This window comes from Thunnus maccoyii, chromosome 24 (genome assembly GCF_910596095.1).
Source record: "Thunnus maccoyii chromosome 24, fThuMac1.1, whole genome shotgun sequence".
NCBI lineage: Eukaryota > Metazoa > Chordata > Actinopteri > Scombriformes > Scombridae > Thunnus > Thunnus maccoyii.
In genome coordinates this window covers 12,079,201-12,106,889 of record NC_056556.1, presented here as the reverse complement: position 1 = coordinate 12,106,889, position 27,689 = coordinate 12,079,201, and the positions used below count along the sequence as shown (strand labels likewise).

The 27,689-nt window shown below is 41.4% G+C and overlaps 1 protein-coding gene across 2 annotated transcripts in view; it reads left to right on the top strand.

Moving 5' to 3' along the window:
* appa (amyloid beta (A4) precursor protein a) overlaps positions 1-27,689 on the top strand; it is a 37,482-nt gene that overhangs the window by 5,737 nt on the left and 4,056 nt on the right. The window contains exons 2-15 of one of the 2 annotated variants that reach the window (XM_042404862.1): positions 10,500-10,667; positions 13,093-13,222; positions 16,210-16,322; positions 16,416-16,606; positions 16,971-17,290; positions 17,932-18,099; positions 22,211-22,344; positions 23,328-23,402; positions 23,499-23,657; positions 24,394-24,522; positions 24,691-24,790; positions 25,726-25,938; positions 26,119-26,172; positions 26,841-26,932. In XM_042404862.1, the coding sequence (XP_042260796.1) occupies positions 10,500-10,667; positions 13,093-13,222; positions 16,210-16,322; positions 16,416-16,606; positions 16,971-17,290; positions 17,932-18,099; positions 22,211-22,344; positions 23,328-23,402; positions 23,499-23,657; positions 24,394-24,522; positions 24,691-24,790; positions 25,726-25,938; positions 26,119-26,172; positions 26,841-26,932 (2,046 nt within the window). The remainder of the gene's footprint in view (positions 1-10,499; positions 10,668-13,092; positions 13,223-16,209; positions 16,323-16,415; positions 16,607-16,970; positions 17,291-17,931; positions 18,100-22,210; positions 22,345-23,327; positions 23,403-23,498; positions 23,658-24,393; positions 24,523-24,690; positions 24,791-25,725; positions 25,939-26,118; positions 26,173-26,840; positions 26,933-27,689) is intronic. The other variant, XM_042404863.1, reaches the window with a different exon arrangement.

Sequence of the window (27,689 nt, the reverse complement as noted above, 5' to 3'; positions counted from 1 at the left end):
CCGAGTCCGACCTGCGCAATTACTCAGCAACAGCGAAGAGCACGTTGGCGAGGAAGCTGCACACACACTAAAGCTCCATCTGAAGCATGTTCCTGCAATCTCGTGTCAAGGCATCCATGTTGCACCGCTTTTATAGTCACATATCTCCAACACAAGTGCCATGTGTCACAGTCAAGGCTGCGGTGTGTTGTATATGCCCAATAGTGTGTGTGTGACTGACTCGTGACAATAACACAGAGGCTAATACAATCAAGTTTTAATCATGGATCTGTGTATGCTCACACCCATGTGACTAACGGCGCTGCGATCGGTACATGATAATACAGTATATCATGTATGTGTTCGTCATCACACCTCATGACTCAGACCCGCCCGGCACTTGGAGGTAGTTGACTTGATGCAGCCAATCCAGCTGGTTGGCCTGTCAGATCTGAGACTGGAGTTGTGTAACGAACCAAAGAAACATCACCTCACCTCAGAGCTCTCAGTTATAAGAGAGAGAGAGGTCCTGCCCACACCTTTTTGCCTGGCAGCGTTTTGACATTCATTTTGGGCTGAGTGCAATTTATGGTGTAATACGAAATAGCTCCACAAATTCAGTCAGAGCAGCGATACTGCAAACAGCCCATTTGGCACGTCAGTCCTAAAGAAGCATGCAGTAAAATGGGTTAAAATGCATCCTGGTAGCTAGTTGCATATCATATAATCTCAACCATCCCAGTTTTAATTCCAGCCGGGAGATGTTTATCATCCCACCTTTCTCTCCGTGTATCAGCTTTCAATAAAAAAGGCTGAAGTCGTTCTAATGCTAAATGTTTGCTCAGTCTAGACATGTACCAGATGCTTTTGATGTTCCTGGCCAAAAGGTTGAAAAGCTTTAGAAAGTAAAATAAAAACTTAAACTAGCCAGCAAACACAACAGTTAGTAAGAGAAGTATGTAGTGAAATGTTAGTAGATTAAATATTTGCTCCGTTTTTAGTCTATGAGCTGAATTTAAAGTTAAAAGAAAATTCAACTTTTATCCAATGTAAAATTCTTTATTTCATGTCAGCAGTTTAATATGACAAACACGAGAACATAAGATGTTCCCAAATGCAATCTTTTCATCATAACCACTACGAACCACTTCTTCCAAATGAACCATAAAAGTATTTCCTGGAATGGAGATGGAGTGTCTGTGCCCTCTTTTTTTTTTTTCCCCTCCTCTACCAGTCCTCTTCGTTCTCATATTTTTATTTCCAGCAGAGCCCCAGACACTTTTCAACATGTCTTTTTTTCATTAAATGGATGGGCATTAAGAAACCGCTTTGCCCCAGTACATCTTTGATTGCTGCAGAGGTTGCTGACTCATTATTTTAAAGATGGGAAATCTTTTGAGAAAGTTTCTTGTTAATGATGAAGTTGTGTCGTTCGCCTGCCTCTCTAAATCCGCACACTCGGACTAACACACGAAAATACCCATGAGGGTCCTTGTTTTTGAAGGTTATATTCCTCCACTTACAGAAATGATCTCATCCTCTCTTCCTCTCATTTCGCTCTTCCCATGTCTCCACTCACAGTCTTGGGTGTTCAGGGTTGCCATAGCGCTGGAGTCTTCCCCAGGTGCCTGGTACTTGGACTATAATTAGGCTGCTTGTGTGTTATTCCTTCTTCTCACCCATTCCTCCCTTTCTCGCTGCTTTTTAGCGTTTTTCTCTAGAGCAGTTTCTCACCCGTGCATATTTTTCTGAAAGGCTGTGTCATACAGACGGTATGTTACTGAATTTCAGCTTGAGATTCACAGTTCAGAGGGCTTATTAAACCAGTTACCTCTTCTAGTCGTCCATCAATTGTAGATGACAAGTCCACTCTGGAGGCCAAGTGTGAAATTGGAACACTTGTTTGAAATGCCAAGTTCTTTGTGTGTGTGTGTGTGTGTGTGTGTGTGTGTGTGTGCGTGGGTGCAAATGAGAGAGGGGTGAGATGTAGATGTGCGTCAGAAAGTGGATGGATATTCTTGACGGTGTCCTTCTATTTCTGGATTCTGCTTCCTGTTTGGTCTCCATGATAGGGGCGGACTTCCTGTGTTTGTTCAGCCAGCAAGAGTGATGCAAAGCTGGGCAAGTGTGTGTGCGTGTGCGATAGGAAGCTATTGTGTTGAAAATCCCTCATGTTTGAAGTGACAGTATGCTCTGTAGGAAAACCCCCAAGTCAATTAAATTTCCATTTGGGATTTGAGAAATAGAGTTTTCTCATCTTGTTAAGCAGATATTAGTAATAATTCTATAATTTCAATGTATTAATTTTAGTATTTATGATTAAAAAAAGGACAAAGTGGAAAAGTAAAGTATAAATTAGTTATATTTTTGCACTGGTGATTGTTTTCCTTTTGGAAATACTGACTGTGTTCCCGGTTTACCTGTCGTCCCCGGTGCTCTTAACCACTGTTGATGATTCCAGGATGTACACACCCACCTGCACCCCAGGGCCCTGATTCACAGACAACACCCAGTAACAACACTGATGGAGGATTACTTCAACTCACAATCAGCTGTGAAATATTTTTTTATAGTTATAAATATAGTTGTGAGGCTTTTGGTTGTTTTGATTTTGTTTTCAATATTTTTTAAATGAAATCCTGTCTGGTTTTCTAAGGACAGAAAAGTGTTGCACTTAGCTTCAGAGCTTCACAGTTTGTGATATGTGAAATTGAAACTAATAAGCACGTTAGAAAAAAATATGTAAAAGACGGTTATGCATTTTATGTTTTTCCAGCATGTGTTTCTGACTCAGAGGAGTTGTGAAAAACATGTTTTGGTGGATTCCTGATGGCCAACAAGTCATCAGGGTTATAATTGGAGAGGGAAGAGTGAGTGTAGGGTTGATATACCAAGAGGCCAACATGATGAGTACTGTAGGTTTTTTTTAGGGGGGTTTGTGACATGGTGCATTGAGGAAAAACTGACATTATGTGATGCTAAAAGGATGCAGTCAAACAGTAGGATTTTAATGGGATATTTATGTGTTCAAGGTAGGGAAAGATTTAGAAATGGTCGTTGGAAATTATATTTTCTTTCACACATTATTTACTTCATTATTGATACTCCACATATATCATGTAAAGGCTGTGACTGAATCATGGACAGCTGTGGAATTTTACATCAGCATCATGTGGACACCTTGTTCATAAATGCAGTTATTTAATGACCTAAAATATAGATGTATCGTTCAGCTGTAGGCAAAAACAGCCCCTATTAAAATATTTATGGGCGAGATTGCAAACAGATTTGCATAATTTCTGATCTGAGTAGCCACAGTTCAGGAGTGTATCCTCAGTTTGTGTGTGTGTGTGTATCGAGCTCCATCTGTGTATGCTGGCGGCCCACTGCCGGGTGACTCCCAGGTGGATACCAGTGAGGTCAGAGCCAGTTTAACAGTCCAAATGAACCGACTATTACACTGTTCATTTTATGCACACGGAAACACCTGCATGCACGCCAAGCCTGATGCAGGCACACACACACACACAACTGCTTCCTTACAAAAGCAAACTGACCTGATGATGAAATTCCTTCTCCCCGGTGACTTGGATAATGGTGTTGCCTTCAGGTTGCCACAGCGATGACAGAGGGAGGTTATAACAGGCCGTTCCCCAGCGTTGAGTTCAGGCTCTGTATCCATGGTGATTATAACTAAGGCAACCAAGAGTCCCTCCATCACGTCTAGACAAATTAAGTGGGCAGAAGTCAGAACTATTTTTCTTACACACTTCTAATCAGATTTTAAACAGATTTGTCTGAGATGCTAATTCCCGTGCAACCCCCCGAGACAAAGCTTAATCGCATTGAATATGAATGAAGATAATTCTTCAAACAAACTTAAATTCTCCTCACAGACTCAATGAAAACTTTTGAAGATGCTGCTGGAGAGAGCTCTGGAAAAAAAGACATGATATCCACATGAAGAGAACATATCAGGAATTGCAGATGTGCATGTGGTTGATCCCAGATGTGAGAAAAAATCTTCAACATAAGCATATTTGAAAAGTGCTCGAGCTGGGTCTTGATTGGAGGAAACATTTCATTGTGTCAGCTTGACATTAGAAGCAAATAAGTCAGGAGATCAATATTTAACCCAGACTGACTTCGATTGATTTTTTTAAACAATGCCTGAATGAAAATAATGCGATTCAGTCTGCGTTTCTCCAGGTGCTGGGGTTTCATCATAACCTGATTCACCTCACTTTACCCTTCTCTAAAATGTTGGCAGCACTGCTTAGAGGATGAGCCAGGCAATCAATCCCACCTCACACCCAGTTTTTTTTCTCTGTCACATCCCTGTTTTGCCCCCAGGTTTTTTCTTTTTTTTTTTTTTTTGGATAAAGGCCTTCTGCCTGGTTTTACGTCTGCTCTGTAATTGAACTTAGGGCTGGCAGGGAGTGTGAAGGGAAGGGAAGAGGGTCTGGCTTCCCTGTAATCAGTGAAACACATCAGGCGCAGATAGAATTACACACACACACACACCAGAGTGGGATAGCCTTGCACACACACTTAAAGCCCGGTCAAAGATGATCTGAGGGGTTTAAGTAACAGCAAGGCCTGTCGCTTACCAAGGTGATTATAGAGAGTGTGTGTGTACTGGGTGCACGTTCCTCGTGCTGTGCGCGAGAGCATTGAGTATCTCTGTCACCTCGCCAGTCTTATCTAATTCAGCCGTCACATATCCTCCCAAGCTAAGAAAAACAAATTCCCACAGTGATGCATCTTTTAAACAACCCCACAGACAGCCGAGCTTCTGCTCGATTCCGCCGCAATTGATTGATTAATGACCATAAGAAAAGCAATATAAGTTTATTGTATCTCATAACACATTATCTCACTCATAAATGTTTAAAGCCTATGAAGGATAACACAATTAAGTCCTTATTTGCAATGTGTTAGACGGCCACATGCAAGAGATTCCTTTTCTTTGTCTTCTACGCAGTGATTGTGTATCTGAGCCATTGTAAACCATGTCTAACACTCACCAGTTATCTTGTGTGTATGTGTGTGTGTGTGTGGTACAGTATGTCCCAGCCTGGACAAGAAAGCCATGTCTTGTCTGGTAATAGCTTGTTTGGACGTAGAAAAAAAATGCCTACATGTGTGTCAGAGTGTGTGTGTGTATGTGTGTGTGTGTGTAAAGCTCCTGCGACACATCTTACTCTCCAGGGAGTCTCCCCCCTGGGATGAGAGCTGATCTAAAACACCCTCCCTTCCATCCCCCCCCCCCACCACCTTCACCCATCTCCTCCTGGCAGGCCTGGGCCACTCAGATAAGACTGTACAATTAATAGCACCGCAGGACCAGCACCCACGGGGACACTTCAAAGATTGCATATGTGTGTGGGTGTGTATGCTTAGCGTGCACTGGAATACATTAAAATGCTCCTCAGCCTCTGTCTGAGTGAGAATATACACGGCGTATGTGAGTAAGAATGGATTTATGTGCAGTTCGTGTGCATGTGATGCAATATTTCTTTTTCTGACAACCCTCATCTACATGTAATGGATAATAAACCGTCTCCTTCTTTTTTTTTCTTCTGTTTTTTAGTGTTGCTGATCACATCTGTGAATGCACCAGCCATAAGTGGGTTCGCTCATGCATATCAGCACATTTTATGAAAGTCCCTTTTTACACAATGATATTCAGATGGGAATGGTTAGGCAATTTACATAAAGGGGATGAAGAGTTATGATTTCAGACAAAATCCCACACAAAAAGGAGTCACAGGAGAGCTCATCAATTGAGGAGGGACATAAAGCCAAATATGAGACTATAAGAGTTTTTTTTCTGGCTTTGTTTGTTTGTTTGAAATTATCCTTTAAGGCAGAAGCTATAAATATCAGAAACACGATGATGAAGCAAAGATCACGTTGCATGTGTCTAAGGTTTGCCTGGATGTGATTTGGGTCATGGTTTCCAGCTGTGGAAACAGGTCACCTGTCTGAGATGGGAACTGTGATTTGAATTACGGTGTAACAAAAATCTCACACACACACACATTTACACACGTGTGTGCGGATGGTCCATGTGAGCTGCCGCAGTGAGATTGTCATCCTCATCATAAACCTCCTTGGGTTAGCAAAACCACTTTATCAAATTGGAGCAGCAAATAATCTCACTTTAATCGCTTTACTACTACAAACTTGTATGTTATTGCATTACATTATTAAATTGTTGTTTGTTTTTTTAGTGTTTTTCTTTCTTTCATCTAACTCCTGTGCTGTAAAATGAATTCCATTTCATCCTCAAATTATTACGGTGATGTTGAACCTTTTTTTTAGATCATAAACCCAACATCGCATGCTAGGCTTCAACAACTTGGACATTGGACTATGTGCAACTTAATTTTGTGGTTCCATGTGGGTCAGCAGGCCCAGTAAGCTTAGTCTATATTTTCTTTCCATGACTGACTTGACTTTGCACACAACACTGCCTGATTTCTGCAAATCATTCACAGAAACCCCAGTCATAAACTGTTCTCTGCCCACAGTTCCCTTAATTGTGTAAATTGTTATGGGTAACATTTTGATCTCGTACTCTCATTTTTGTCACACTCAAGAGGTCTTTCATCAGCTAGTGTGATTAATAAAAGCAGCCAGAAGCTGGGAAACATTTTGATGGATCATTGCTTTAATTGCATCACTTGTAATTTCTGTTAGAAGTAGCATGCCTAGCAATATGTGACCGGTGTTTTCTGCTGACTTTAATTGATCTATCTTCTTGGGGTCAATCTCATATCACATCAACCTCCTTTCCCCTGGCTTATTCCCTGTTGTTACGGTGATGGCTATCATGCCAGATTGAGACCAAAGGGGGATATTTCTCCTGACCAGGCTGCTGTCCTAATCCTCAGTACCCAGATTAATGCTCCCTCCCCTCCCTTCCCTGCAGGATGACCGGCTGGCAGACTGGCTGGACTGTGAATCAGAACTAAGATAGGATAAAGACAGAAAATAACAGCAAAGGAGAGTAGTCTGGTGTCTCTTCTATAACATTTGTCTAACACTATGCTGCTGATGTGTCAGTCTGGCTTTCTATCTGTTGCTCGCCCAGAGTAGATTCTAGCTTTGCAGCGTTGTCAGAGAGAAGTCTGCAAAACGCAGATTGTGTAAAGTGCCTTATTTCTCTACTCATTGGAAGATGTGATGTAGAGAAGTGTAGTGATTATTTCTGTACACAGGCCAACAGAATTTGTCAGGTGTGGTCAGGATCTTTCAAAATTGTGACGTAACTGACATTGAACTACACTGACAGAAGACACAGACAGCCTTTCTCTCTAAACTACCTCTTTCTGACGCTGGGATTTCTCATCTTTTCTCTGTTAAACCCTGATTTTGTCCAGCCTCCCTCTCCGTCTATGGCCCTCCATGCCCACATGCTTTCTGTTTTACAGAGTGCTTGACCTTCTGCTCAAGCCCGAAGGCTTATTGTCCAATTCATCTGTCCTCCAATCTCTCCCCGTCTCTCGCCATTGTGGTTATTGTCCCTTCTCTTACTTTCTCCTCCCGCTCCTGCCTTCGCCATCATCCTGGGACTCTGATTTATAAGCTTCCAACGAAGGCTTGGCCTACCCCCACTCGTCCTCCTCCTCCTTCAGCAGAAGACAGAGCGGTGAAGTGATAGCAGTAGATCGGTTGAGAGGCAGAAAAGTGAAGAGGGAGCGATTGGCAGGGTTGTGATTTGCCAGCCAAAAGAGGATGACAAAGAATTTGAATGTCAGCGAGCAGTTGGCACAGATTTGCCTACCTGTGCCTCAAGCAAAGGGGAAGTTGGTTTATCTCTTCGATTAAGGGACAGGGAGGGGCCAGAGGGTGGACAGATAAGGTCAAAATGAAAACCAGGCACTGAGAAAGTGAGCTAATTAAAAGATAGCACATGCAAACTACTTTTTAAAGATTATTTGAAAACTTTTCAGCTCTCAGTTTTGCCCTGAGTTTTACTATTAATGAGCAAGATGGGATTTGATCTATCCCCCGTTAGCGCTGCTCACTCACAGATGGTAGTGTGGGAATCGAGCAACAGTCCCCTAAATAACCCTGTGTGGTGCAGATGGTTCGGTGTCAAGACTGATGGTCAACAGTGTTAAGTTGCCATGTGTTGGAGCTGAGGATGGCTGGGGGCAGGAAAGGATTTTACACAAATCTGTGTGTCTGTGTGTGTGTGTGTGTGTGTGGGATTTACTGATTTCCGTGATACTACAGCTCGCAGCCTGTTGTGTCGGCCTGTGAAGGCTGTGAACTTTGTAGGCGCATATTTGACCCGTGGAAGTGTAACCTGATCTGTGTGTGTGTGTAAGCGTGTGCTGTTTTTACCCCCATTTGACTGCAGTAAAAATGGTTGAACCTCCAAGAACTCATTACTCCTCCTCCTCACCGCCTCCTTTATTCATAAAGAAGCAGAAATCATGTGACTCTTAGAATTATCCTTTATGGAGGTTAATCACCACAAACGACAGTCAAATGCTAAAGTGAGTGATAATGATTTAGTTCAGAGTTAATGTGATACAGGTATCCCCAGTAGATAATTTGCTCCAGTGCTCCATGACCAGTACCTAATGATTGTAGCATAAATCAAATTATACTCATAGTAGGGTTCAATCCGCAATGTCTTTTAAAGTATAATTTAATGAGTAATTAAAGCCTGCATACAAACTCGTACACACCGTTTAAAGATAGATAGTAGATAAGTATTAGGTAGGTCAGTTATTACCCAAAATGCAGCATGATGTCTACTTGCCAGGTTTAATAGCTTAGGTGTAAATCTAGAAGTTAAGGATAGTGTCAGAAGTACCTGCAGAGTATAATAATGCAATCCAACACAACAGTCCTGTAATAATTCTGTGTTTGTGAATCTTATTAATATTTTGCTCCCCTCACACCCTAGAACAACCCCCACCGTTTCATATTAGGTGCACCTGGAAAATATAATCCAAAACACCCTGTCAAAAAAAATGCCTGATGTGATTTCATATGCCACAGCCTCATAACGGAACATTATGAGCTTCAGCTTTCGCTGTGCAATAGCAATGGATTGTGATGAATTGTACAGGTGTTGACATTTTTGCATTCACCTCGTGTGTACGTGTAGTTGGAAAGCTTTCTGTTTGGCTTAGACAGACCTCTCAGGACAGAATCAGGTGAAAACAGACAAGGTACTAACAGTTCTACAGAGCGCCATCTTCTTCCTCTGCCAAGTGTGTAAATACAGTCAATGTGTGTAAATGGATATAATGAAAGCAGATTGAGTTCATCTCAACCAGATACATGGCCACTAAATTGATCCAAAGATTTCAGTTTTCAGCTTCAAATTTAATTCAAACTGATGGCCCCCGACAGCTCATATTGGAAGAGGACTTTTTGCCTCTGGCTGCTTGGAGAGAATCAAGTCTGGAGGAAAGAAATATGCTATCCATCTCACAAAACAACATTTGTTTGCCTGCCAGGGCCTTCAAAACCATTAACAAGATTAGGGAGCGCACAATGGCAACAGTCCCTCTCCTCCCTCCCTCTGTCTCCTTCTCTTTTTTCCCCAGTATTCCCCCCCATTTTGTTCTAGCTCATTTGCCAGTACAATGCAGACATTCAGTGGTTTGTCTGCACCTCCTCTCCTAAGGGAACGTCAACACAAAACCTCCTTATGCAGGCAGACAGCAATGGCATACGCACAAAAACACACACGCAAAGGCACAAATCAACACACAGGAGCATAAATTAACACAAAAATTAATACATTCATGCCAAAGGCAGAATTTCACTTTCACACACACACACACACACATTTGTTCACACACACTCCCCTTGCCTGCAACCAACCTGCTGTTGTACTCACTATGTGCTGCACTAACAGAGAGAAATGAGCCGAAAACGAATCAACTTAGGGTTATATAAACACCATAGCGTCCTGGAAAAGTATGAAAAAAGTCTGCATGGGCCCAGAGATGTATACTATTCCCATAAATGGTATAACACAGGGCAGTTGAGTGGGTGTATGTGCTTGTGGACGAACATCATAGACAGTAGAGGGTGTATTGGTTTGCTCCAGGCCTGATGTCTGAGGCAATTTATTCCTCTGAAGCTAATGATTTTCAATGTCCATAACTTGGTTTTTTGCAGTCATTTCACTTTGTTTTTCAACATTTTTCAGCAAGATGTTTTGCACATTTGAAAACACCTCATAGCAAATATGAACAGAGGCATGTTTTGGTTTTCCTCTTCTTATTTCCATCTTCCGTTAGATACTTCTCCCACCTCTTTTCACCCTCATCTCTCGCCACTCCTGTCATCTTAAACCAGCTCACCTCCTCTTACTTTTCATCTAACACTAATCACCTCTCCTCTCCTGGCCCCCCCCCTCTATCTGAGTAATAAAATTTAATTGCATCCGTCTTGCATTTTTCAGCGCTCAAGTGCTCAAGGAGTTTAACATGAGTGGTATATCTCATTAAATCTCTCGTCTTGTCTCTCAACACCTCTAGGTGCCTACAGATGTTTCGATGGGTCTGTTGGCAGAACCCCAGGTGGCCATGTTTTGCGGTAAACTCAACATGCACATCAACGTGCAGAGCGGCAAGTGGGAGCCGGACCCCTCGGGCACCAAGAGCTGCATCGGCACCAAGGAGGGCATCCTGCAGTACTGCCAGGAGGTAAAGGGTGCTGTGTGTGTGTGTGTTTGTGTGATAGAGAGAGAAGAAAGTGCTCACCTTCTGTTCTATATGTTCAACAGTTTATTTCCGCAGGGGAAATAAACTCTTGAACTAAGTCTGATATTACATGATTATATAATCAACCCCTTAAAGCTGATATGAATCTTTATTGTATGTATTATAGTAAATAATTTCAGCCTGAAGGGCTGTAGAGAAGGTGGGGAATATAGATATTGAATGTCAGGACAGTTTGGGAGAATTAATAATAGTGCAAAATTCAGTTTCTTGTGTTTTAGTAGCAGAGGGAGTTGACCCAGTTTCATCATCATTTTCAGTACCAGTCATGGCTTGAAAATAGCTCTCATTTGGCTATGTATGCTGTGATATATTGAATACTTCAACTGCAATTACCCAATGTTTATTTTGTTCTGAGTGAGCGCTAAGCCTGGATGATAAATTTTTTATACTTGTGACATTTTAGTTGGATTTTTGGGTCGAATAATTTCCATTTTAGCTATTAAATTGACAGTCTCAGCGCAAATTACAGCAATTGAGCAGGTAGCAGTGCAGTAACTTTACCAAGCAATGTTGGATTGGTTTCTGCATTTTCTAGAGGATTTGCAATTTTATATTGGTATGTTAGAGCAAGTGAGAACAGTCTTCAAATTTAGGTGGTACCAAAAAATGTCTGAAGATTTGAGTTGAGTCCAAGAAAAATGTGGCTTCTTTTACATTCTGAGCCAATTACAGTGAACTAGCCCAAACACAAATCACTATGTGTTCTAGGAGGCAGAAGTATTTGTTTTTGCTGTTATGTGAGAATATAAAAGCACAGAAAAGGTCCATCAGGTTACAGAATCTGCAAGCAGATTTGTTTTTCTTCACCAAAATCCCCAGTTTGGCCAGATGACAGAGTGCCAAAACTCTGTACAGTAAACAAGCTGCTTAAGTCCATGTGACTTTTCTTCATGAGCTCTAGTTGGCTTATAATTAGGCAATGTGAACCTAGCCAAGCCAAATGCGTACATGCAACACTGTGACAACATTTCTGTTCTTGTTTAGCCCAAACAAATTTTTGAGCAAACGTTTCTACAAGACACATGGCTGTTGATTGCCATAAATTGATTGAAAATGTGGTTTTTCAGCAACTGCAGTCTTCCCCAACCACAAAACCATATTTCTTTGAGGAATTTTCCAACAGTGTAGGTTATCACTGTGTAAATGCACTGTGTAAGAAAGAAATGATAAAAGGAAGTTGTCTGATAAGAGGAGGTGATGCATAATTAGATTTCTCTGAAAAGCATGTACTACAGGCTCAAATATATGAGTTCATCTTTCGATTGTTATCACTGATAACATCCAGTGATAACAAACAAATGCTTACCAAATCAGTTTTAGGCTCCAGCTTTAAATACAGCATTTTAAACTAACTTCAAATATCAAAAGGAAAACTGAAGAGACTGAGAAATGTCCTCCTCAAAGCTGAACGGGAGAGCTGACTTGGCAAAGGCGAGTGCAACACGGAACCAAGAAGGTTGTGGAAGTATATAATTTCCTCTGCCTAGGGAGAGGAAAGGAATGGAGGAGGAGGTGTCATGAAAAAGAATGAGGGGAGAGGTATTCAGAGAGGGATGACAAGTCAGCTCAGAATATTGTGCAGAAGCAGATGTCATGCATGGCTGAGGGGAACATAGAGGTAAACATAGCTGAGTCTGCCAAGCAGAAATCACATCAAGGAGCACTGCAACAACGTTAAGATCAAAATACAGAGGAAAACAAGGATGCTTGTTCTAAATTTCCAGAAGCAAGGGAGTAGAATATGTTGCTAAAGACTCAGAGATTGATCATCTCTGACTCCCATTAGGGCTAAACAAGATCAGGAAGACTAAGGGTGACGTCAGAGTCAGTGGTCAGAGTTCATTCCAGTCTGAGAAACTGCTGATTAACTGCCCCTGAAGTAAAGCTTTGCTATATGCTAGCAGAAGTCTAGATGAAACATCATCAGCTGTTCAGAAGATATTGTATACATCCTACTAAGCAATGACCAATACACTTTTTAGTTTCTCTGTTGAAACTCTGTTGAGTTTCTCTTTTATGTCCCATGTCCCTTTATGTTGAATGACTGACTGACTGCCCAACAAAGTCAACAAACACTACATTACAAAAAAATACTGTATGAAGCAACTGTAAGAGTGTACAACAAGAGGAAGAGAGTGATCATAAACTGGACATTGTAGGAGTAGAAATTGGAAGTGCATGAGTTGTGCTTTTGTAGTTTCTATTGTTGAATATGTGCTCAAAATCAGTTCATAAACCAGATAATTTTGGTTTGAATCATCAGCGTTCATGAGAAGAGGAGCACCCATTCTACTTTCAGCTTTGTGCAGCAATTACGCCATTATAATATATAATCCTGTGTGTGTAGGTGTACCCAGAGCTCCAGATAACCAATGTGGTGGAGGCCAACCAGCCAGTCAGCATCCAGAACTGGTGCAAGAAGGGGCGCAAGCAGTGTCGCAGTCACATGCACATTGTGGTGCCGTACCGCTGCCTGGGTGAGTCCAGTATATGTTTAAAAGGAGTGTTTGACTGACTGACTCACAGTTTTCAGTGCTTGTGAGAATATATTATTAGAAAGAAAGAAGTGTTCATTTAAAGCAGGAGAAACAAAGAAAAGGTCACTGTCTTCAATCAGTCAGATTTTATTTTTATAGCACTTTTCATACAGACAAAATGTAACAGAAAGTGCTTCACACAATAAAACAATAACCCCCCACCCCCCATCCACACACAAAACAATAAATGACTGTAATTAATAAAGCACTCAATAATAACAGCACTCAATAAAAACAGGAACGGAGGAAACACTATCATACATCTCATCAATATGCATTGAGGAAGGTACAGGATTAGATACTAAAGAGTACAGTCTAGACCTGCTCTATGTGAAAAGCGCCCTGAGATGACTTTTGTTGTGATTTGGTGCTATATAAAAAAAACTGAATTGAATGGAATATAGATAAAAACTCGAAGTAGCAAAAAAGGTAATGATAGAAAAGCGAGGTATGAAAAAAATTAAAATAAAAAAAAATAAAAACTCCAAAAAGTAGATAAAAAGTAAATGAAAAGTCAAGAGCACAAGATAAAATAATAAAATACTAAGAGATGAGAAGTATTGAAGTAAATAAAACCAGAAATAAAAGGTAGGATATTAAAAGGAAAACAATCCTGAAAATAAAAAAATAAAAGGATATACCAATAAGTAAAACAGACTAAAATACTTAATATAATAATTAATAAATAGACAAATATATACATTTCAATTAAAACCCAGACTAAAAGGGTAGGTCTTGAGTTTACTTTTAAAAATATCAACATTCTCCGTGGCCCTCAGGTCTTCAGGCTGTTCCATAGACATGTACCATAATAATAAAAGGATGCCTGGGTTTTTGTTCTGATCAGGGATCATTACAAGGCCACTACCAGAAGACCTGAGGGTTTTAGAGGGTTCATAGGCTAAAAGCAGATCTGACAAATAGGTAGGACCAAGACCATTAAGAGCTCTATAAAAAAAATAAAAGGATCCTAAAATCAATTCTGAAGCAAACAGGTAGAAATTGGTGTAATATGTGCTCTCTATCTGGTCCTAGTCAATACACATGCATCTGAGTTTTGAAGTAATTGTGCTATATTCTTTTTAGGGAGACAAGAAAGTGGAGCATTATAGTAGTCTATTCTGCAGGTAATAAAAGCGTGCATTAGTGTCTCTGTATCAGCTTGAGAGAAAAATGGACACACTCTGGTGATGTTCTTCTGATGATAAAATGCATTTGTAGTTATGTTTCTAATGTGAGGTTCAAAACTAAGATCCTAATCAATGATAGCTCCTTGGTTTTTTACTTGGACAGGGGTTTAATGCCAGTGTTTGCAGTTTTGCAGAGTTTGTCTCTCAGAGCTTCAGTACCAGTAACTAAGACTTCAGTTTCGTCCTGGTTGAGCTGTAGAAAATTCTCTGCCATCCATGACTTGATATCTAAAAAACAGTTCAGAAGGGCATCTGTTGGAGTCATCAGGAGACATGGTAGTGTAAAGCTGTTTGTGTTCAGCATAGCTATGAAAATGGATGCTGTGCCTCCTGATGATGTTTCCAAGTGGCTGCATGTAAAGGTTAAAAAGTGTAGGACCTAAAATTGAACCTTGGGGAACACCACAATTCATTTTATAGCTTTGAGGTTAACATTCATCCATGCTTAAAACAATTCTCTATCGGTAAGAAAAGATTTGAACCAATTTAAAAACAGTACCAGAAAGGCCAGTCAGACTGTGAAGTCTACCTAAAAGAATCAAGTGATCTACTATATCAAAGGCTGCGCTTAAGCCAAGTAATTAAGTTAATAACTAATACAGAAAGTATTTTCATATCCATATTGGACCTGAGGTCATTTACAAACTTGATAAGTGCTGTGTCAGTGCTATGATTGGCCTGAAAACCTTCATTTAACTGATTAAAAACAAGCTTCTCTAAAATTTTACTTAAAAATGGCAAATTGGATACTGGTCTGTAGTTAATAAGAAGTGAGGGATCTAAATTGTTTTGCTTCAGAAGAGGTTAATGATGGCGGTCTTAAGATCAGTAGGGACAAAACCCATCTGAAGAGAATAGTTAACAATGTTGAGTAAATCTTCATCAAAAAAGCTATAAACGGTTTTAAAAAAGGATGTGGTAATGGAATCTAAAAAGCAGGTTGCAGGTTTTAATTGAGAAATAACTTTGCCAAGCATCTCTGCATCAACTAGGACAAATTTCTCCAGTGTTTCCTCGCATAAAAACAAAGGTTCCTGGGTATTAAGATTCATAGGCTGACACTGACATAAATTTGATCTAATAGTGTCTATTTTATCTTTGAAGTGGACTGCAAATTCTTCACATTTAGAGTTGGAAGACATACTGCTAGACTTCATAAAAACAGGGTTAATGAAACCGGTTATTCAGGTTGTTGGTTATCAATTTTGAGAAGTGTGCTTGTCTTGCACTTGTAATTGCCTTATTGTAAATCATTGACCATTAATTTATTCTTTCTCCATTTTCTTTCTGCTGTTCAGTTAGTGATCTTTTTCAGTTTTAGTGGGGGCCACTGTGTCAAGGATTGACCTTAGTTTACTGTTAAAACTATCTACAATAAAATCACAAGAGGAGGGTAAAATGTCTGCAGGATTGTTGTGTAAGAGATCAATAAAATTTGCAGCCACTTCAGTAGTAAGATAGCGTTTCCTGACAGTTCGTTCTGGAATATCCTGTTGTATAAATCCACTGACAGTAAAAAAAAAAAAAGACACAGAAATGATCAGAGATGCCTACATCCACAACTGAAGAGATATTGGCTGTCTTGCTCCAGTTACTACAAGTGTTACCATAGCAACCAGTGCTATATGGGAGTTATCAGTGCTGTTTGAAATGTGTCTTTAGTTAGTCAAAAGGCTGAGCTGAAGCTGCCCGTTGTGTATGAATTATATATAAATATGGATATTGTCTGCGTTGCAGTGGGAGAGTTTGTGAGTGACGCCCTGCTCGTTCCTGACAAATGCAAGTTCCTGCATCAGGAGCGCATGGACCAGTGTGAGAGCCACCTGCACTGGCACACTGTTGCCAAGGAGGTGAGTACACTCAAACACACACTCACACTACTTAAATGACCACCAGGAATAGGTACTGATCTATTTTTCTCATCTGTCTTTTTAATTCTTTAGTCTTGTGGAGACCGCACCATGAATCTCCACGACTACGGGATGCTGTTGCCGTGCGGCATCGACCGTTTCCGAGGGGTGGAGTTTGTGTGCTGTCCCGCGGAGGCGGAGCGTGACGCCGACAGCACCGAGCAGGATGCTGACGATTCTGATGTCTGGTGGGGTGGAGCGGAGACCGACTACTCTGATAACAGGTATACACACACACACACACACACAGATAAATGAGGGCAAGGCCGCAGCAGTGTAATACATCAACTCTCAGATGATCATAGATACTGCCACATTTTGAACATTGCCATAAGGGTAGAATTTCTCTCCTTGAAAGCAAACCGCTGGCTAGTTGTAATAGAGTTTCTGTCCTTTCCTCCTTCTCATTCATCCCCCCTGTCTTCCTCGTTTCATCATCCCTCTTTCTCTGTCACCTTTTGCCCTTGTTCCCTCCATATGTCTCTATACTCTGTCCCTCTCTGGCCTTCATCTTTCCCCCCGCCCCACATCACTCCTTTCTTTCCCTCCCTCTCCTGCTTTTTCTATCCATCCCCCCGTCTCTCTCAGTATGGTGCGGGAGCCAGAGCCAGCGGAGCAGCAAGAGGAAACCAGGCCATCTGTGGTAGAGGAGGACGAGGAGGAGGAGGAGGTGGCTGAGGAGGACGAGGAGGAAGAGGAGGAGGAGGAGGAGGACTTGCTAGATAACGACCAGGACGGAGACGGAGAGGAGGACGAAGAGGTGATGGAGGAAGAGGAGGAGGAGTTGGGAGAAGACGACATCGTTGAAACGCTCGACGACAACGATGACGCCGACGAGCCCACCACCAACGTTGCCATGACGACCACCACCACCACCACCACTGAGTCTGTGGAAGAGGTTGTCAGGGGTGAGGATCATTTCTGACGTGGGCGTGTGTGTGTGTGTGTGTGTAGTTTTTTGTAGATATATATATTTTTATCCCTTTTTTTCATTATCAGGGTATCTGGAGGTCCTTGAAAAACATGAAATTCAATCTTAAATGATCGGAAACCTATTTTGTAGTGCAGTGACAAGTTGTTTTGCTTTTTAGATTAATGGGGAACAAGCTTAGTACATGCAAAACATGTTTTTCTCCCCATTTTGTATGCTTCTAATTTCCTGCTTCCTCATTTTTCTTATTGTGCTCATTCATTATTTCAGACTTTTGGCACATTTCACTGTGTATTGATAACTTGCAGAGTTTTCATTAGCTACATTCCATTAGAATCTGAATGGGTCGTGCCAGTTTTCTTTTCTTCATGTTCATGCTCAATTGGTCTTTCGGCATTAATTGTAGCATTAATAATAATGAGTAAACCTGGCTTTCTTGAGATACCCTGTTATGTAACATGAAGTATTTTATTTTTTACATGTCCTTAAATTTAAGTGGCTTATTTTACAGGTGAAAACACTTGACATCTATGCAAAAGAACGAGACTTTTGATGCAGTGAGGTACTGCTTTATGAATGACGACCTGTGTGTGTGTGTGTGTGTGTGTGTCCTTGAAGAGGTGTGCTGGGCCAATGCCGAGACTGGTCCATGCCGGGCCTTGCTGCCCCGCTGGTACTTTGACCGACAGGAGGGCCGCTGTGCTCAGTTTATCTACGGCGGCTGCGGAGGCAACAGGAATAACTTTGAGTCAGAGGAGTACTGCCTGTCTGTCTGCAGCAGCGTCTGTAAGTCCTGCCGACAGCAGCTAACCTCAACCAGCAGCTCACTGGTCTGAGATGTCGTTTCCATCTCCGATTTTGTCTGTTAACTCTCACTTATCCTCGCTGTCTAATAGCTGCCAGATATTAACAGCTGCTCAAAAGTTTCCTGCTTGGTGTGCTTTTCTTCTAAACGTTCCCTACATGTCAGCTCCATTTCTGGCTAACCTTTACTTTTTCCTCACAGTCTGTGTGTGCGTCTGTCAAGCAAATAAATGTGTTTATACTAAAAACAGACTTTTACCTTTCCCATAATCCTTTGTGGATTCTTGAAGCCACCAACCAACCGGCTGGTCCCTTTACTCTCACAATCAGGTCAGTCCTTCTAGCCAACCCTTCTGGTGTGTCAGGCATATTTTGTGTGGCATTTACATCTCAGAATACATTCTTCTTTTAGCCACACAGGATCTACTTTTTTTTTTTTTTTTTTTTTTGGCTGCTAGGCGCCGTCGTTGTGTTTTAGCAGTTGCTATGTTCACGCCATAGCTACAGAAGCATACGTGGCTTTTCTGAATCCTCAGTGACAAGGTTCTCTCTTAGGGTCAAGATCATTCAATCATAAAAGATTTAAAGTTGTTGTAAAATTAAGGAGCTGTACATGCCTTAATATTCATGATTGGATACAAAGGATTCATTTAAGTGGACATTTTGAAATCTTGTTTAAAGGTTGATTGACATTCATAACAGATTTTACTTTACATGCTGCCCTTGAGAGCATGTATAACTACTGTAATTTCTACAATTACAGCTTCATGGGCATAAGCTTGTATGTTATTTTAGTATGAAGATGAGGTATAAAATGATTTAGCTGTAATCCTCACCTCGCTGCACATTATCCCTTACATCCCTGACGTTTTGCAGGCTTGCTTACATTATTCTCTCCTTGTCACTGAGCATATTCAGTTAATTCATTTCACTTAAATCTGATGTCAAATTACCCGGCAGCTATTTTGGAAAATGTGAAAAATGTTCCCTATATGGTAGGAAAGAAAAACTCATCAATACATCATTCCGCACTCTCAGAGCATACCTGCCTTCTTCATCACATTGTGATGATTGATTATCACTTGCAACGCTAATAATGAGGATGGTTGCTTTATGATTTTTCCATTTTGTTCACATGTGTGGCCATTATAATTTCTTAATAATGAAGAGTTTAAAAGAAAGAGAATTTCTCGCCCTCTCGCTGTTAAGCCAGACGTGATCACAAAGTGAACTGATTGGATTTCAAATAATATTTCACTCTTGAATAGCCATCCTATTTTTCCTCCGGCGTGTTTTTCATCGCCAGGAGACTGTGTGTGTGTGTGTGTGTGTGTGTGTGCGTGTGTGTGTGTGTGCAGAAGGGGGCTGTGTGCTATAGATGGGAAGCGGAAGGCGGTTTAAGTGTTTGGCTCTAATGCTGATTTCAGTGTTGTGTAAGGTTCAGTGACCTTGCTCGATACGTGCGCGTGTGTATGTGTGCGTCTTAGTCACGATGTGCATGATCTGCCCTGCGGCAAAATGGAGCCATGCCATCTGCATCTCCCTATATTTTGATCTAATTTTATCCACAGTGTGTGTGTGTTTCAGATGTGTGCGAGAGTATGAGCATGTGTGTTTTGGTCGGGGATTTCTGCTCCATTGAGTATAGTGGAGGTGAGAAAGTGCTGCAGTGTCTTTTTTTTTTTTAACGCCAATACACACCCATGACGCACACACACACTATACTTGTGTGTGTGGTCAATTAACAGTCAGTCACAGTAGGTCCCGGCGCGGCTGCCATTTGCTCAAGTGGCATTTTTTTCTAAATATAAAGTATATGATAATTACAGTAATAATCCAAGTTAAGCAAATGTCACTTTTCTGTCTTTGTTCTCTATCGCTGTTCGGTTTAACATAATATTGATTAAGTGTTTTCCCACTTAATAAAAAGCTTTTGCTATTCTAAAAGGCGTTCTTGGGAAAGTCCTCCAGCACTTAGCAAGTGATGCACTTTATTTTTAAGTCAGCAGCTTTAGCGGTTTGCCTGGAATAAACAGAGGAACTGGGTAGCTATGCAGTAATAGTAAATTAACATTTCGGACATTTATGATGGTGAATTACTACTATTTTGCACCATCTCACGGATGTAGTGTCATAAAACTGTCATTTACATATCTATCAAAAGCATTGCATTGTGGGATTTGTAGCTGAAAGTAGTGTACATGCTACGGGTACTGTATTTTTGTTCCATTGTGGGGCTTTTTGAGAACACTACAGTATATGGTGCATTGAAATGACACTGCTGTGCTTGTGGCTGTGATTTCTTAAAAATGTTCAGTACAGAAACACCACAGCAGTGAATGTTTAATAGCACTTATAAAGGAATTTGGAATATGAGAATCTAAACAGGAGTTTAATGGTCGGTTCACCCAAATTGCACAAAAGGAACATATTTTAGGCATCTAGCAGGTTTGAGATGTCTTTCTCTGACATTTCTGTCTCCACCTAAATACAGTGGGAGTGAAAGGAATTTGAAAAATCAACAGTAACCTTCACACAAACAATTTCTGTTATTTTTGATAATCAACAGACCCAGTCAGTTTTCAGTGGAACCATATCCTACCAAAGAAATAGATAACTGTGTTTCGTGGATTGTCTTGAATAACAAGGATACATTCTGAAAAGAAATGTTGCTGCCGGATTGCTGCAAAATTATGTTCACCTGCATTGTAATGGGGTGGAAGTAGAAATCTCAAAGACAGAAAACCTGGGTAAATAAAACCAAAACTATCTACGTGCCACTATAGGTAAGTGAGAAAATATTCTGTTTAGTAATTTGAGTGAACTGATCCTTTAAATTATATTGAGGAACAGACAATAACAAAACACTGGGTTTAGGTCAAAGCGAAGAACATCTCATCGTTGTTTTTGTGTCTTGTGCAGTCATGCGCTCTTATCAGACATAATCAATTTCACATGATGTGCGACCTTCACACATGCACACACACACACACACGCACACACCACCAACCGTTTTTGATAGCACACTTCTAAAAGATAATCAACTTTCCGCTTATTAAATCAAGGTTACATGCGATACGTGATCCATTTATATTTCTGACTGGTAAGGCTGCATTCACACAAAATGCGGCAATGCAGGAAAAACGCCAGTCCTCCAATTCTTTTGAATGGGGGTAGCGTGTTTCGGCTGCGGGAGTGGGGAGCGCATCGAGTGCAGCAAAAAACCACAGTGGCTGTGCGGGGAGAAGTTGAATCTGAATCAGCTTTTGCCGAAACACCACCCAACATCACGCTGCGGTGGCCAATCATGTTAGCCGGCAATCAGACCGAAGACAGCAACGGGAAGTAGAACCTTGTTTACCATGTAGCAGAGCTGTACGTTGCTAGGACAAGGGGAGGACATTTCTCTTTGTTTGATAAAGTTGCAAGTAAAAGTAGGCTTTTCTGGCGGCGCGAGAGAGCGCGCGAGTGAGCTGACAGCACCAGCGAGAGAGAGAGAGCAGCAGCGGTCAACTGAGCTGGAGTGAATGAAGAGAGGGAGCGGCGGTAGCGAGAACAAAGCAGTGACTCAGAAAAATAAAACGTTATTTTCTGATAGTTTCATGGCAGTTATATTCTAAAGCACAAATAAACACGCCCACCATTCCGCACAACCCTGCGTGAAGGTGCCGCATTGCCGGATTTGGTGTGAATGCTAAGGCAACCACAATTCATTGTGTGCTCTTGAGCCCACAGGATGAATTCCAGCGTCAGTGTTTTGGCATGAGAGCCGTATCACGCTCTGAATGAAGTTATATAAATGAGAGAGGGGTTTTGTCTCTCTTCTACAAAGGACTACGGGTCACCTGAGGCACTCACTTGTTTGCTTTTGGAGGGTGCTGGCTTCCAGCTACAGCTACTATCTTGTTTTCTTTCTCTCTAGATCTCACACTAACCCAATTAACCCATTTCGGGCTCTGTGTTTTGTGTTTGTGTGTGCCGAGGCAATACAGCCAGTCTTCAATAAAAGTGTGCAATAAAAAGATGTTTCACTGGAAGTCTTTTCACCTCCCTGCCTCCTCTTTCTCTCTCTCCCTCTCTCCCTTTCATGTAGTACCCACAGCCACACCCAGCTCCCCTGACGCCGTGGACCACTACCTGGAGACACCTGCCGATGAAAACGAACACGCCCACTTCCAGAAGGCCAAAGAGAGCTTGGAGGCCAAGCACCGTGAAAGGATGTCCCAGGTACGGACTGAGAGTGAAAGGGAAAGAAAGGAAAGGGAATGTATGAGGAACTGTTAATGTTTTTCTAATTTAACAGTCACTACATACACGTGATTTAGTAATAATGGCTATGCAGGGAGCAGGGAGGAAGATTTTCTTTGTAGTAGGGGGAGAACAGATTTTTCTATGAATAGAAAATGGAGGGAGAAGAGGTGTGCAAAGCAGAAAGAATAGGTGCGTTTGTTAATCCCTCCCGGGTGAGCTGATGGAGCCACTTCTATGTTAATTGTATTCTTTAATCACCCGGTTCACTCTCCAGTGGAGAGCCAGATGGTCCACAGCAACAGTTTTCTAAGCTCGAGACAAGGACACTAACAACCTTGTACACCGCTAAGAGCGACGTTTTCTTTTACCAGAGTTTGTGCACTCCTCTGGATAGGTCCGTTTGTTTTGCGTGGGTAGCTACAGGCGCAGCATCTCCGGATTTCACACAGTTGACTTCACCCTTACAGACACTGTTAGGTCATGGTTTTGGTAAAGGCCTGAGGTGAATTAAAGAATTTACCCAGTGAGTCAGAGAGGATGGAACTTAGAGTATGCGCAGTCATTTTTCTAAAGAAGATGAAACTGAAAAAGTTAACCAAAAGCGCTGATTTTTGACTTTTACTATCTTTATCCTGCCGCACTTTGACATAGCACATAAACCTCCCTGATTTAAAAAGCAGAAACTCCCTTATATCAACATTCTGAGTCTGAAAGGATTATTTACCCAGACTAGAAGAATCTGATATTTACCCACTGCAGCCCAGATGTTATCTTTATATAGCCATGTAAACTGTCAGATTTCCCTCCATTTAGACAGCCATGCAAAGATGAAATCCTTGCCACAAAGAGAAATAAGACGTTTCACTCAAGTGTCAAATCAACTTGTGATAGAACATGCAAAAAGATAAAGTAGATTGGCAAGTCTAATTAATGTTTTTCCTTCCTCATCTTGTACTCAGGTGATGAGAGAATGGGAGGAAGCTGAGAGGGAGGCCAAGAATCTTCCACGCGCCGACAAGAAAGCTGTCATCCAGGTAAGACATGCATATTTTGGACATATAACAAGCCACGCAAGATTTTCGTTGTCCTTTGATCGCCCCATATGTTGCGTTTTGTGTGTGTGTGTGCAGCGTTTCCAGGAGAAGGTGGAGGCGCTGGAGCAGGAGGCAGCCAGCGAGCGACAGCAGCTGGTGGAGACCCACATGGCACGAGTGGAGGCTCTGCTCAACGACCGCCGCCGCCTGGCTCTGGAGAGCTACCTGACCGCCCTGCAGCAAGACCCACCCAGGGTACGTTACAGTACACACACAGTTCAACACTGTTTTCTTTCCCTGTAACAGATCCAGATGATTGATAATGTTTAATGATCACAGGAACAACCATTAAAGTCACTTTTAAAATTTTTATTTTCCTGCCGAGCTTGTTCTCCTGACATTTCCCACCTTGTTATTGTTACTTTTAAGATTCTCAGGTATTCATCTTGTTCCGTTTTCTCTTTTGTTTATTTTTAAGTGAGATATTTTTATGAGTCCCTTCATCTGACCTGTTGCAAAACATGAATCATTCCTGTTTGCTTTCTTTTTTGTAAGTCCTTTACCTTTATGCTTTGTCACTGTGTAAATACACATAATAAATGGAGCCCTTTATACAGTATACTCCTTGTAAAATCACACAAAAGTGTTACAGTACAATGTGCGAGATAATTTCTTATATCCTGACTAAACTTGCATATTAACATTTAATAGACACACACACAACTCAAACTAAAGCATTTGAGACATTTGATTAGTGCCTGTGGTTAGAAAGATGGAATGACTACAAATTAACCCCATTTTCTGGTTTACAGCACAGAGAATTGGAAAAAAGTCAGTGTAGCTGACTGATTTGGATTAAGATGATAATAAATTATAGCTAAAACATAGAAGTAAAGAATTATATTTTCTGGTCCAGACTGTATATAAATACATCATACCGTCCTTCCTCTGCTCTTAACGATCTGTCTTGTTCTCTCTTTGTCTTTTGCAGCCCCGTCATGTCTTCAGCTTGCTGAAGAAGTACGTGCGTGCTGAGCAGAAGGACAGGCAGCACACCCTCAAACACTTCGAACATGTCCGCATGGTGGATCCCAAGAAAGCTGCGCAGATCAGACCTCAGGTACCACCACACACACACACACCACTATGATGGACAGTTTCATACATTACGTATTCATTAATTCAGCACATTTAAGTACCACATAAAAAGAAAAATATATATATATTTTTTGCAATCTTATTGCAATATTGTGTTATTGATTTTTATGTACTTGTGTGTCTGTGACAGGTGCTCACCCACCTGCGTGTCATTGAGGAGCGTATGAACCAGTCTCTGGGACTTCTCTACAAGGTGCCTGGTGTGGCTGATGACATCCAGGACCAAGTTGGTGAGTTTTGTCATTCGCCCCTTCAAGAAATCACATTTTCCTCTTGACTTCACTCAAATTGAAGCATTACATTTATCTGGTACGCTTGGTGACTTGAAATGAGTGTAAAAATAAAATCCAATTTATAGCAGAAACTAAAAGTTAAAAGATCAGAGCCTTCACAATATCATTGCAACTATAAAATAACCAGAAAAGTGAATCCAAAAAGCACTAAAGTGAATAGAATATTGTAAATATGAGTTTTTAAATGTCTTTCCTGCTCACTGTGTGCCGCCTGCTGACCCTGTAATGAGAGAGATATGGGGGAAGACACATTGTCCTGATTGTGTTACATGTAACAGAGGGATTGAGTGCTCTAAATTCTAGCCCCCAGAAAATTTTTTGTTGATAAGGCCATTGGAGCCATTTGGCCTAATTCTTCTGTTCAGAGTCAAATGAAACTGTTTGCTGAGAAGATAAATCCCCTTCCCTCCCTCCCTCCCCTGCATTTGCTAGGTTTCTGCGGGTTTTTGGGTTTATTGGAGTTGCATGCGTCACGCAGCCATCTGTGTCTCTGTCTCTGAGACTGTCACAGTCTGTACTGACCAGCAAAACACACACACAAGAACAAACATACACAGAAGAAAAAGCACCATGCAGTTATTACTAGGTACTATATCTATTTAAAAAAAACTGAGCTGAACAGCATTTCTTGGAGGCTGTTTATCCCTTCTGATTAGTGAGGTTCATTGCATAGGATATTTTTCTTTAAGCAGAAATATGCATCACTTTCTTGCACCTTCTATGTCCAGTGATTCTAATTCTAATTATTAATTAATTTTAAAAAAAAAGTTTGATAACCCCTCTCGTCTTTCCACTGTTTTCTCTCTGCTGTCATCCTTTCATTTGTCTCCTCTGACCTCTCTCCTTTCTGCCTCCTTGCTGTGTCCAATCAGAGCTCCTGCAGAGGGAGCAGGCGGAGATGGCCCAGCAGCTGGCCAACCTGCAGACGGACGTGAGAGTGAGCTACGGCAACGACGCCCTGATGCCCGATCAGGAGCTTGGAGACGGCCAGACCGACCTGTTGCCTCAGGAGGACACACTTGGCCTGGGGGGAGTCGGCTTCATCCACCCTGAGAGCTTCAACCAGCCCAACACTGAGAACCAGGGTACTTACCGAGCACTCGGTTATTGATAACACAAGCAATAACAGCAGAGAGCAGCAGCATATTTGGGTTGTCTCAAATTTGTGTAGCAAGAAAAAACGTTGCTCGCCTTTTTTGAGTTTTTTCACATTTTTTGTGCTACAAAATTATTTGAAAGTAAACTTGCTCTCTTTCTCCCTCTAGTTGAACCAGTTGACTCTCGCCCCAATCTTGACAGAGGCATCCCCACAAGGCCAGGTTGGTGAATTTATTCAAAAAGTAGTCCCATTATTGTGATTTGGAGTATGTACATGTATTTGGAAAATCAGATGGATCCGGGATAAGGCTTGCAGATATCATGCAGTTGAAGAAGTAATGCACCCTCTGGTGGCAATATTAGAGGCTCTGGTGCTTTGGCTTGTTGGCAATATATGAGCAATAATTATTGATAAAAGAACAGTATAATGTAGCTCTATGGTCTTAATATATGTAGTTCCTTAACAATGGTTTCTTTGTTAAAGTATCTTACAGGATAACAAAAGATGTTTCTTCAGGTGAAGTACGGTCTGTTCTTAAAATACATCACAAGACAATATTGAAGTAGAGACGAAAAGTAAAGTCAGGACAGTATTTTTCCACAATCTCTCTCTCTTCTCTCAGCTATTATTTGCACACAGCCAGCTCCACTTGACCTCCAGTAGGGCGCCAGCTGGTTGTTAGATTTGTGATGCAGCTGCAGGGTCTATGCATATTGTTTATCCTGTGCTATATGTGCTATACTCATACTGCCATTATATCCAACACTCTGCTGTTGGTCCTGTGAGTTTGATTTCAGCAAGTGTGTGTGTGTGTGAGAGAGAAAGAGAAGGAGAATGCAAGTAAGTGTCACCATCCATAATAGATGGCACTTTTCCTTCCTTTGCCAGTGACAGGAATGAAGATGGAAGCTATTCCTGAACTCCGGATGGAGACGGAGGACAGACAGAGCACTGAATATGAAGTTCACCACCAGAAACTGGTAAACAAATACACACACACACACACACACACATACACACACACACAAACGGAAAGAAACTCACTCAGACAGATGTAGGCTCATTTGAAATTAAGTGATTCAATTATACATATATGTTAATGGACATAGAGCACAAACACATAAAAGATGCATTTACTGACATGCAGGCTCACCCTCTGCACCGCTCTTAAGTACACACACACACACACACACACACACACACACACACACACAATCAACACTCAAGTCCGTGGCTCCACTTTGTCCTCATGGTAAACTCTCAAGGTTGTCGCCATGGAGACAGGTGTCCATGGAGACAACCGCAATAATGCGTGCGTCATGCTTGTCTGCTCGTTTAAAATCCTCTGCCCTTAGATCAGAGTTAAGTTTAGTGGAGTTTTTTTTTTTTTATACATCTGTAAATATTTTTCTGGTCAGCCGCAGGTTATTGTACTAACCATTATAAGGCTCCAACCCAGTTTTGCACTCATTCAATAATCTCTTTCGATATTGTAATACTAGCACAAAAACCTCAATCCATACTCAGTCAAATCCAAATCCGCGCACCTTATTCCTCTCACCTTAAGGCTTTAATCCCTTAATCCCTACATTTTATTACATATCACATTTCTCACATTCACAATGAGCAGTCAGTTTGTTAGGCCGTCTCCTTAGCCCAACTACTTAATGTGGTATTCACAGTCACCCCAATCAGCGTTCTGCAGATTTATTCAGGGAGGAGACTCACCAGCCTGAA